At 38.6% G+C, this 12,993-nt stretch overlaps 1 protein-coding gene across 2 annotated transcripts in view; it reads right to left on the reverse strand.

Annotated features, from left to right (window-relative positions):
- The window catches only part of LOC138350771 (huntingtin-interacting protein 1-related protein-like), a 50,832-nt gene that overhangs the window by 14,739 nt on the left and 23,100 nt on the right, over positions 1–12,993 (reverse strand). For both annotated transcript variants that reach the window (XM_069302131.1, XM_069302132.1), the window contains 4 exons: positions 11,895–12,050; positions 10,535–10,675; positions 9,581–9,719; positions 567–764 (listed from right to left, as the gene is read on the reverse strand). In XM_069302131.1, coding sequence (XP_069158232.1) covers positions 567–764; positions 9,581–9,719; positions 10,535–10,675; positions 11,895–12,050 — 634 coding nt within the window. The remainder of the gene's footprint in view (positions 1–566; positions 765–9,580; positions 9,720–10,534; positions 10,676–11,894; positions 12,051–12,993) is intronic.

The raw sequence follows: 12,993 nt of genomic DNA on the forward strand, positions 1-12,993 counted from the left end.
AATAACAACATGAAAAGGAGAATATTTTTACTATTTTTCCAGATCATTGTAACTTTTATCACCTCTCAAGAGGTTGGGAACAAAATCTGCAGGTTTAGTAGGAAAGTGAATAATAAACTAAAGATTATACATTTATAAGGCATTTCTGTACTCTGATCAAATTCAAGCTATACAGTACCTATTTCTGAATATTAAGACACTGAACAGCAAAAGTATAACAGTGTATTTTACATACAAATTTGACTTTTTATAAAATACGCTACCTTACCTTGAGGTTACCATGAGGTGCTTCCGGGGCTTAGCGTCCCCGCGGCCCGGTCGTCGACCAGGCCTCCTGGTTGCTGGACTGATCAACCAGGCTGTTAGACGCGGCTGCTCGCAGCCTGACGTATGAGTCACAGCCTGGTTGATCAGGTATCTCTATGCTATGGTCACAGGTCACAGGTCACAGCCTGGTTGATCAGGTATCTCTATGCTATGGTCACAGGTCACAGCCTGGTTGATCAGGTATCTCTACGCTATGAAACTAAAATTAAAAAAAAAGAAAGATACAATTATCAACTTACTTTCTGCATGTTCAATATTAGGGCTGGCATGTGAAGTTGCTTTGGCATATAGAAGAAAAGCAGCAATGTAATGAGCAGCAGACGTAATAGTAGTGATGAGGTATGGGGCAGAGTAGAAGCTGTTGATGTATGAATCATATGAACTCCAAAGCTTTTCCAGAGCATCCTCCACCAGTGCTTGGTAAGCCAAAGTGTATTCTGTAATACAGAACATGAAATTAAGATTAACATGTGCTGCAAGTTTAAGCTTAATTTTGAAATTGTCTGTTCTTAAAAGACAAAATTTCCATATAATAATAATAAATCAAATTTGTGATGCTATCAACTTTTAACAGCAGTTTATAAGTTATCATGTACTGTACTGTCTTGTAACATGTAACATTATATCTACTGTATTTGGTTCTGAATTTTAGCTATGCCATAAAGCAATCACCATTGGACAACTTCTTATGTCAAATTACATTTTTTCAATACAAAAATCTATGAGAATTAGGTTCTGCTTATAAATTGCTATAATTACCATAATTTGATATTTTTCTATCTATTATTACTCAATAAGATAATCATTTTATTATACCAACCCATCCTCCAAAATGATGGTACAGTACTTATAGCAACTATTTGCTCAAATGTAAAACATGGACTGTTGCAACCAATAAAGTTCATATTACTCAGTATGTACTATTAATATTGCAGAGGTATACAGGAGTAGTTTTCACAACAAGTTGGCAAAAATAGAGAACATTGTAATATATCATGTGGATAAAATTAAGAACTTGAGCAGCAGTAATGAAAACTTGAGAAACAAGGTTGTAGCTCTGGAAGGCCAAATCAAGGAATTAAGCATCGATAAGATAGAAGAAATCCACAAGGGCCGTGATGAGGGATTGAACCTACATCTGGGATGATCCTAGACGTAGGTTCAAACCCTCATCACAGCCCTTGTGGATTTGTTCATTTGATGCATCACACTATTGTGATTTCTGTGTGTATGGATAAGAAACTCTACGGAAACTCCAGGAAAAGTCCTTGAGGAGGAAAATAAAGGATTAAAAATAGCATTGAAGTAGTTAAATAAAATCTAGATATTAGTGTATATGAAAATATAAGCAAGGAAATTCAACAGAAAACGAGGTTTCATCAGAAAAGATGGAGGTGGTTATACAAGGTATAGGAAAGTGCAAGGAGGATAAGCAGCTAAGCCTGCACAAATGGCCAGAGAGAGAAAGAAAGATTAGAATCAGTTAAAGAAGTGACCAAACAACAACAGGAATCTCTAAGACCTATTCCTAAATCTTTCAGCGAAGAGCCAACACTTTCTATTACAGATTAACAAAGATAATCCAGCAAAGCATGAACCTAGAACCTGCTAATATCATACATGGGGTTTATGTAAATATGGGCCGTCAGGAAGAACTAATAAAACATGCAAATATAAACATATCCAGAAACTGCAGAAATATCCTAAATACAAGTACAGTAATGAAATGCCCCTTTATGGGGGGGGGGGCCCCCTTCTGTGGCTTGCCAAAGCTTATGCACTGGCACCCCAGACCAGTACCATCTCACCAGGCATCTTAGGATTTCTTATGGTCTACAGAAAGCAGGTACTATAATCATGCTCATTCCACTCCTCCCATTGGCTCTCCTGAGCCTCTTTCCCCATGGCTCTTTCTATGATGAACCCTGTGACAATATCATAATAGTGTACAGAAAAACCTGAAAGAGAAACATTAGATAATGAGAAAATTCTTATGAGGCTTACCTGTGAACATTAATTTTCTGGATGCTGGATCCAAGCAGATGTGGGAACACTTAGAAATAAGAATGAAATACTTACCCCCAAAACCACATCAGCAGGCAGAGAATGAGGAAAGGTGGGAAAAATCTGATCACCAGCATTTGAAGAAAAATTAGAAGCCTCAGGACTGGAACATGGCTGTAGACATATTAAAAAAAAAAATGCAGCAAACTGACAGCTCAAGAAACTGAAAAAGAAAAAACGATGACCAGAAGGATAACACTGCTACCTCACTGGAAGCTAGAGTTACTTGCAAAAGGTCTAGACAGCATCCACTGAATGATGAAGCTGTATAGATTGTCACAAAACAAGCAGACTCATTCATGGCCAAAACAACAAGAAGTCATTCAAAGGAGTAGGGCATAGAGGAATCCCACATGTCTGCATGATGCAAGAGTAATGACTAGAAATCAAACAGCTGTTGCTTGAAGAGCAATTCAAAACCATTATAAGGATAAGCAAACAAGATCCCAGACAAAAACCTCAATGGCTCAGGAGGAACAAGAGGGGCCTAAGAGGACAGAAGGCCCAAACATACTCAACAGGGCCGACAAAAAAGGCAAATATAACGGCATCCAAAAGAGGCCCAGCTAAAGTCAAATGAAAAGTGGAGGCTTAGACAGCATGAGACGATCAACAATGAAGAAACCCATCCAAAATGCAAGCCAAGTTTGGGACTGAGCAATGATCACAAGCCATGAAGTATGCTGCATGATAAGGGAAATAACACAAGAATGAACTAAAACTTTGAGCCTGGGACATAGCCGACAAATAGGACAAAAGACAAGAAGAAGCGAGTTTGAACAGAACTACTTTATAAAAGAATCCGATTTGGGATCTTCTTGACAAGAGGAAGCATGTACCTTGTACTGCAACCACACAGCCAGTAAAGAAGAAAACTAGAATGATCTTTGAACCAAAATAGTAGAAGGATGAACAGTAACTTACAATCATCTTGAAAAGACAAAATGAGATAATACAAAAGCCTGGCCCAGATACAACTGAATGAACCCACAATTGAGAAAGGTAGCTGTAAAGGGAGTCAAGATTGAGTTAATAAAAATATCTTCTACCTTAAGACACAAGCAAACTGGCAAAGAGACTATCCCTTAAGTTGGAATAGGTGAACTAAGGTCCTCACTCTGACATTTACAAAGTCCTGAACCCATTACCCGATGCCAGAGGAAGTAAGCCGAGGGAGATCGTCATCAATCAAACCAAAACCTGAACTTGGAGGAGGAGGAAGAATATCATTCAAACTTTCACAACCCTTAAGCACTGAAGTGCTTAAGGGTTGACTAGGGTTAATCAAACACACCAAACAGAAGAGAGGCAATCCTGCAGAAAAAGTAGTACGGATCAACAATTCAACACTTGACACAGTAGGATCAGAATGCAACAGTTGACACCTCTGAAATAAAATCATACACTAAAACAACCACTTGAGACAAAGGGGCCCGCAAATATGCTCATTGAGATTAATAATGCAGGAAACTCATAACTGGACCATACAAAAAATTAAAATCCAGCCACAGTAGCAAAATAAACATTCTTGAGAGATGCCTGTCAGATGTCAAAGGCACTGGGCGAGAATTTGAAGGGTTGAGTTGCTCCAGATCCTGGGCTGCTTGGTGCTGCCATCTGGTAGCAGGAAGGCAAAGCAGCATGTGGTGGCATTTTTGGGGAGATGCAGTGAGATAGTTTTGAGTTTTGTTTAGCATTCAAATCTGCAAAACATTTTCTGTGTGTGTGTATTTTTTGTGACTCGACCTTTTTATTTTTTTAATCCTGCTTCTAAGAGGGAAGCAGGAGTATTAGTACCTACTCCTGGTTGGCTATGGGAAAGTCATATGTCTGGTGAGATGGTACTGGCCCACAGGTGCCAGTGTATAAGCTTTGAAAGTCAAAGAGAGAGCCATCCCACAAAGAAACTAGACCTTCAAGATGGAGTTTGGGAGTTAAGAGGAAAGCCTGTCAGTGGTAAAAACTCCAGAGACAATTTATGCCTATATCTGGTGGGCAACTAAGTAGCTCCCTGATGCTACAGCTTGGCAATGACTAAGCCTTGGGGATCACATCAGGCCTCTGAAGGCTCACAAAATGTTAGTTTAGGTATGATTACACTTCAGAAAAAATAAGGCACTGAATAGTATGAAATGTTTCTTAATGAACTTAGTTGCTGCAATAACTAGTATCCACCCAAGGCACAATAAACACACCAGGCTCTCAGTGACTTGCATCCCACTATGGCAAGAAACTTTTCAAATGATCTTGCCACTAGGGAGAAAAGACAGTTAACAAATCAATCAACCACATAAAAGACCACTTGCTATCATACAAAAGTGCAGAACCATATCAATCGACACCCCTTTCCAGTGATAATTGGCATCACAAGTACCGTACAGCCAAATATCTGTTATTTACCAATTAAGCAACTACCCACTATATCAACCACCACCAGATGGCAACACCAGCACCACAATAGACTCAGAGGAGCAGGCAACACCCCCACATAAAGCCCAGGCCACCCAAACATGCATGGAAAAATCAGGACTGTAAAAGCAGGAACAGGAAAGACGGGTCGCACAGAAAGGGGCACGTCAATACCTATTCCTGAGCAAGGCACCTTTTGAGCCAACTACCCATCAAGACCTTAACGGATGGAAAGCCCCAAATGGAATATAAAATAAGGGAAGACTTACCCAAGCAAGAAAATGCAGCCAGTCACGGTTGCCAAGGGAAGACCCCTGTGGTCCAGGGTCACCCCCGAAGGCAGGCCCAAAAGCTTACCTTGCGAAGAACAGGTAGCATCTGAAAGAAAGAAACATTAAAACAAGAAGCAAGAGACTGCAGAACACGTCAGCAAGGTACCAAAGGAATAGCCACCAGACAAAAAAGCAAGGACTAACGAGGCCTGCATGAATAAGAAACTGGCCACAAAATCAAAACTGAAAGGAAAAAGGGATGCCACGTGGTCTAAAACACTCGTCTGGATCAATACACTCAATCAGAAGACCAAAAACACCCACAGAATGGGCCAACATTCTCCTAAAACAATAGAAGAGGAATAAGAGGCCCGGCCCCCAAACCATTAGACCTGGAAGCTGTATCACAGGCAAGTCTTCAGGTGCATAACAACAGAGGAAAAAAAAAAAAAAGACAAACCACACTGGAGATGAAAAAACAAGGAAACACCAAGAGAAACCAAAAAACTCACAAGACACACAGGCTCAGCAGAAAAAATACAACAAAAGAGGTCTGAAAGTATTTTTTTTTAATCGGCTCCTGCTTGAATCATTGATAAAAAAGCCTTCCATTGAATGCCCCATTAACCAGTGGTATTTATTTAGCAGTAGCATCTTCAGTAACACTTTTTTTTTTACAAAATTTAAATGGCAGCTCATGTGAAATTACTATGGAACCTTCATTATTTGGATATCCGCTTTCTAGATTCTCAGATTCTTAATGAAGATGTCCATCATATGATAGGTTACAATGCAAATTTGTCAGTGAAATTTACTCATAGAGCATGGGAAATATTAAGGTATGAATATAACATCCAGGTATAAGTTAGGCTACTGTTGAAAACACAGTTTCATGGCTTGGAGTGTTGGAAATAAGTTAGATGTAGTGATATCTTTTTAAAGCCAGGTTTTCCTCTGAAGATGTCCGTCATATAATAGGTTGAAATTAAAATTTTGGCAAGTGAAATTTGTCATAGTGCATGGGGAAAATTTGGGAATATAGGGTAGCTTTTTTAATATAGCTATGATTGCATTTTAAAAAATTTATAGAGTAATACAAAACTAGGGAAAACAGTTTCGTGCCTTAGAAAAGCTATTGAGCTTATTTATAAACATTTTATTGCACTTAAATTTTTTAAGTTTAACATGAAAATTATGTAAAATTTGGGGATAAAAAGCCAATCTAGATTTTCGAGCTTGCAGTACCATATAACAGAACCTATGCAGATTACAAGCAAATTAAAAATATGGGAAAATTTTAAAATAAATTTAGCTGTTATACTTCATACTTTTACTTGGGTGAAAAATCCATTTTACAGATTACTCAAGATGTCTGGCCAGGCCCCACAAGGACAGATCCTGCATGTGCCACTTCTGCCATAAAGAATGCATTTGTTACTGCTCACAACTACATCAACTATTTTAAGAAGTAACAAACAGTACCAAATAAACATGAACATCTTGTCTACGAGTTGGTGGAGCAATGTCAGGACAAGACAGGAGACATATCACCCATACAGAGGTTAGATGAGGACTGATGACATTCCCAAGTTTATCAAATTAGTATTAACGAGTATGATCTACAGTGAAACAGTTAACTTTGGCAGAAAAAATCATGTTGAACACAAGTTGGGGATGTCATAGGTTCCTATTCAAATGCCACAAGTATGAAAGCAATCACGAACTAGACTAACCATCATGGAAAAGTCATGTATTTGGCCTGCATTCATAATGCCATACAAACAATGACAGGCAAGGGTTGCCAGGCCTAAATAACAAAATCACAGCACAATAGCTATACAGTGAAGTCATGGAAATGGTCAAGAGAGATTCTATGCAGAGAATCTGCATAGAATTTTGAATGTAGCCAGACTTCAGCACCGAGGTCAAAGTCAAAGACAGTCCAAAAATGCACTGTCAAGTCAGTGGCCCTACTCAAGCACATTTGCTATTTGATGGTGAGAAAACTCTAAGGGCCCTCAATCTTGGACAATTTGCACCAGAAAGGTAAACCCTAAAACTAAGCTTAAGCAGGACAAAATATTCAGAGGCACACAAACGACTGAACACTACAGTGTGACGTTGACACTAAAGAAATGAAACCTCCCATGCACAGAAACAGTGTCAAAGAACAACCAGTTAACAACACTGAATCAACCTCTACATAGCTACATAGCTGGGACTAGCATGTTTTTGATGCCAGGTGGCACAAAGTGAGATTGCCATCTCCCAAGATCCAGATATACTAGCTGTTTCTCTTACCTGATGGCAGACGTTGAAGAGTATAATTGCTAGTTACGTACAGTAGTTTCGCAATAACAATTAGACACCTTATAGTGATCCTAATGATCATCCAAAGGGGGTGACAGTTGCTTGATGTGTTCTTTGGTATCATAGCACAAGGTGTCTCTCAGTGATGTAGTGAGGCATGCTCTCCACTGTGCTCCTCGCTCCTGGTGTACAGGATAAGACAGTTGGAAAACTTACTTGTCTCGGTGGGCCTCAAAGTCACAAAGAGCTTGGAAGTGGTAACCTGGGTGAACCCATGGCTGAGGCTATGGGAAGCAATCGAGGAGGCCTTGCTCAGAAATCATCACCATCCACATAATAAGAATAAATGAAGGAATTTGATTTGATGAAATGCACAAGATGAAATGACCTTTTTTCAACAGCCTAGGTATCTCCTCGGTGCATAGGCTGTGTACTAGAGAGACATCTGTAAAACTCCAAGGCCCTTGGACTTGTGCAAGCCTACACTGAAATAGGCCTAACCTAGCAAATACCTTGATTAGCATCAGTTGTGCTCACAGAGGCAACATGGAGAAGAAACATTCTTTGATCTGACCCTTGGGGTGAGAAGGCTTCACTTCTCCAGCTCAACCAGGGCTTGGAAAAGAAGGAACTTGATGACAAAAGAAGTACCCAAGAACACACAGGTGTGGCGAGAACGATCAATAACCGGTAATGAGCAACCAATGCCCGATTAGACTGCCAGAAACCCCAAGCCCAAATACTGGCCATAGATACATTAGCAAAAGAGGCAGTAATAGTAGCATATTTCGGCACATCGTGTACATGCAGATAGTCGTCATATCAGGCTGACTGAACTTAACTACATGACGGAAAACCTGTGAAGGCTTGGCCTTAGAACTACGTACTGTACTAAGGAAAACTGGATTGACAGTGTGCTCCACAGCTTGGGAAGCATGAGCAGCATGCAAATTATGCCACATAAAGGCAACGAATCAGACAGCATGGTGTACACTCAGCCCGGACATAACCATCCACCCACCAGAGGATAGCAACGAAAAGCAGAGGACTCATTTTTAGCCAAAAGGAACGAAAAAGGCTGGCAACAGAATGATGCTCAGAACAAAAGGAACAAATCCCCATTTTTGCAGTGACGAGCGTAAAGTTTGCAAATATGACTATCAAAAAGCCACCTTGAACTAAGAACCCTCAGCCAAGAGGAGCAGAAGAAACCGAGGACATGGACAAAAAGGAAATACTGTACAGGCATGGTCCAACATAGCTCACAAAAGTGTCAGTCCTTAGAGAGAAGTTGTGTGGTACCAAGCACATGAATGTTGTGTGCTTGGTACCAGGCACATGAATGAGTACCATAAGGCAGACTGAACTCCAGGATGACCTAAGCTGCCACCTGGTGGTGCACTTCGGTACTAGCACATCGTATGTCACTGGGTAAACTATCATTTGCCTTGATTCCATATTTTCTCTCTTTAATAATGGTATGTTTTACTCTTTTGTTTTGCCTGTACTCTCTATGCAATTTTACTCAGTTTTCAGTGGATCTCATATCCCCCCCCCATGCTTCCCTGGGAGTTTTGTGGATGTGTCTGTGGTACACAACTAATGCACCAAAGAGCTTCTGAGGGCCACCTCAGAAATAAAGTGATAATATCTTTAGCACCGCTAAAAGTGTATAAATTGGTAAATCATTCACAGAAAATCCAATTTTATATTTTACAAGATTCCAATTACAAAAACTTTCCTTAACTTTATTTTCACATTAACATTAGCACACACACACACACACACACACACCCATTTTCATTTTTTTTTTATAAAAAAAAGGTCCAAGAATTTTTCCTTTTCTCAAAGTTGGAGACAGGTGAAGCAACAGTTGCTAACATTTTCATGAAATAAAAGGCTATCTTCTATTGCTACTTAATATGCACGAGGTTGCAATTTATTGTTTCCATAGTAAGTGGTTGACCTAAAGCCACTTCCATGAATTCCAGAGTTAAGTAACAGCAGTCCCAGCAGTAGATGGTAACACAGATCTATACCGTATGTAGATGTACAAACCAACATGAATATTTGGAGTGGCAAAAAACACTTTAAAAAAGAATGCAAGCTGAAATGAGAACAATTTGACTAAGAGCATACAAAAAAAAATCCTATGTTTTTTGTTAAAGGAATGAACAAATGAATAAAGAAAAACCCACCTGGAGTACATTTCACATTTGCATGAGCCTCGAGATCAAAGTGAGAAAGAGTGTGTGTCACCACAATCAGTGCTCCGTCTACAGCTCCTTCAACACACTTGTGAACACCAGTCTCCCAGTCACTCCGAACAACTGTCAGCTACATGAAGATAAAGGCAACTGCAATTAATTTTATCAAAAGATTTCAAATAATCACTAACAAAAACAATATCTTTAGGTTAATCTTCCTACATGATATCTTCATAAAACAAAAATAATACAAGAACTTAATAGAGAAAGAGAGGATGCTTGGACCTCTGCAGAAGACTATAGTTTTTTGTTTAGATTAAATAAGTGCAAGGGCAAAGTTGCCTTATCAATGCAAAACCTTGGAATAGGGAAAACATCAATAAATTTAGAATAAAGTTTGAGAAGTTGTTCTTGTATAATTGAAGGTCAAAGATATCTGGGAAACCTTAGGGTAATAATTCTCATTTAACAGGACTGTGGGTGAAATGGTTAAAAATGAAGTTACAGAAATGAGATTATGACCAGAAGATCCTACATGGACCGAGACAAAATGGCAAAACATCAGAAGAAAATAATTAAAGATTTTGTACAGAAGTTTATCCAGATAGAGATGCTAAATGCTTCATGATCTGGGTCAAAGTGAGCAAGAAACACTGCATGATGGGTCAGTCATGTGGTGACTGAAAAACATAATTACAAGAGTGTAAACATAAGAGAAACAGAGAGCACAAGTAACTGAAAGACAACAAATCTCATGTTAACTGAAAACACAGAAGCTAATAAAGAAAAGGTTCCATAACAAAGGAAATTAAGTAGGTTAGAAAGACCTATTTTAATTGAACCTGTTTTGGCCCCTCCTCCCTCAAGTATAGCTTCCAGAAAGAGAAAGGAATCAAATATAAACACAGTAGATCAACAGTATAAATATAAACGTTTTGTTCTTACCTGGTAAGTAGCCTGTTGAGATTGAGTGTCCATTTGTGTGTTAAGCTTTGATATAGCATCCTCAAGGTCTCTCACCTGACCCGTCAACTGATCCCTTTCCGCTATCACTGCTAATAGTTTTTTATTTAATGTTTCTGCCTCCTGAAAATGCACACAACAGAGAACTTAAATTAAATTAGTAAGTGCCTTCTAGTTTTACTAAATTGCCAATACTGGCTGCTTATTTCCTTATAATTGATTAAAATGCAGTAATACTAGAAGAATTTTTTTAAATGAAACGTATATTTACAAAAAAAAAATTTGTTAATATCTATCTGCTAAATACCTACACATAAAATGGATCTTTAATTGCAACATTTTACTTTTATAGATATTACAAAAATCTGAACTATTTAAATATATCCCAGGTACTTATAAGGCCTAACCTCCTCCTAAATCTGTGCAGGTTGCAAAAAAAAAAAAGTCATGCACATCACTGATGTATTGCTTAGTCAGAAGCCTTTGCAGTGTGATATTAATAATTCTACATGAAGTAATCTAATTTTGAGAATAGTGAAAACATTCATGAGTTAAATGATCTTACTCATAATTTTAGACCTAAATGTTAAAACAGCAGGGGGCATTTGGGCCTTTAATGTGGAGAGCTTTCTGGTAATGTGGAACATCTTACAGAACAAATAAAGTTTCATGGTCAATTATTATGTAACAATTATAGCTGTGGAAATAATATTTTATGAGCTTTTACAACTTTTTCTGCTTAACTCTCAAAGTGAGACTATCATCATGTGTTGATCATCTAGTGTAATGCAGTCATCATTAAGTGAAGATCTACAACTTGCATTAAACATGCATGTTGTCCATATGGCTCCAACAGCTCAATGGTGTCTCCAATCAGTAATGGGTGGCAATCTCAAAAGGAACCCCTTCCCATCTTTTTATGCTTTTATCAATTCATATTTTACATCACATGAGAATGCATAGTTTTTAAGCAACATTTTAAACTTCACTTAGCTCTTGAAATGCACATACCATCTTACGATCTACAGTCCATGGTGCACATAACATCCTAAGATGTTTTAGGTACTTTGCAACATTTGAAACTTCTGGCTGGTACACTGTTCCCAATCATTATTTCAAGCCTCCAGTAAACTTTGACTACAAGAAAATAGAGGGTACTTATACAACTACACAAGTCTCAGGTGCACCCCCAATTGAATTATTGTATTCAAGCATGGAGACCATCAGAATCACAGCTGCTTTGGAAAAGTTCAACACCAGGGGCGACGAAAATCATTCTTGAACTAAATCGACTCTCATACCAGGAATTGTTGAGTTTTCCATTACACTACTATTATCTTACCTGTTCAGCCATATGGGTTACATTACGATGAACCTGCTCATTTTGTGTCATCTGAGATTGTAATTTGTGTAAGGCAGCAGCAAGTTCATCTTTTGACCGCTGGGTGGAGGAATGTGCTTCCTGCTCCACGGATAATTGTTTATCAAGCTCAGCTTTCTGAAGAATAAAAAAAAATCATAGATCATGCATATTTTCATTAGTATTTTATTCCTAAATAAATTTAGAACTGCTACAATTTATGGGCTATAAAAAGTTCTAAAAAATAATTTAATCTGATTTGGTGTTTCAACTCTATGATGCGTTCTATATGCATATACTGTACAGTATTATCATTACTCCATTCCCACTTTAATAGCATGGGAAGGCTATTAAAGAAACCCATAAAGCTATTAAAGAAAGCCCACAAAAAACAGTAATATAGTAAATGAAGGTTATAGATACTAATAAAACATTAAACATGTCACTAATCAATTCATATTATCTTTTGAAGTAGCAGTCAGGTCATAACCTAATGGTCCCGGGTTGGAATCCCATGACAGGACAGAAGTGTTTGAAAACATATTTTCCATTCATCGGATGCCTCTGTTCACTTCGTAGTTAATCGGTTCACAGGAGTTAAGTAACTGTTGTGGGTTGCATCCTGGAGGAAGATCTTATCAGGCTTCCTGTCCCCAACCATGAGATACCCGAAGATGAAACCTCGTGCCTTGTGCTGGTTCCTAGGATCAATGTCCCCATGGCCCAGTCTCTGACCAGGTCTCCCAGTTGGTGGTCTGGTCAACCAGGCTGTTAGAAGCTGCAGCTGCTCACAGTCTGACACGAGTCACAATCCAAGTCAATCTGGTTGATAAGGCATCCTTTAGAGGCATTTATCAAGTTCTCCTCTCAACAGGCTCCATGTTTTCTGAGATACATAAATAAGATGCACATTCTAAGTAAACATGGAGAGCCATGAAAGAGAACTCTAGATGATAGTCAGGGTGATTGTAAGTCAAGGCAACTGAAGGATCAGGATCACACAATGCAGCTGGCATAAATGCAATCATGAAACATAAACAAGGATAAATAAAATTAGTACTGCAGGCCTCTGCATGGGACA

Source organism: Procambarus clarkii, chromosome 47, assembly GCF_040958095.1.
Source record: "Procambarus clarkii isolate CNS0578487 chromosome 47, FALCON_Pclarkii_2.0, whole genome shotgun sequence".
Lineage (NCBI taxonomy): Eukaryota > Metazoa > Arthropoda > Malacostraca > Decapoda > Cambaridae > Procambarus > Procambarus clarkii.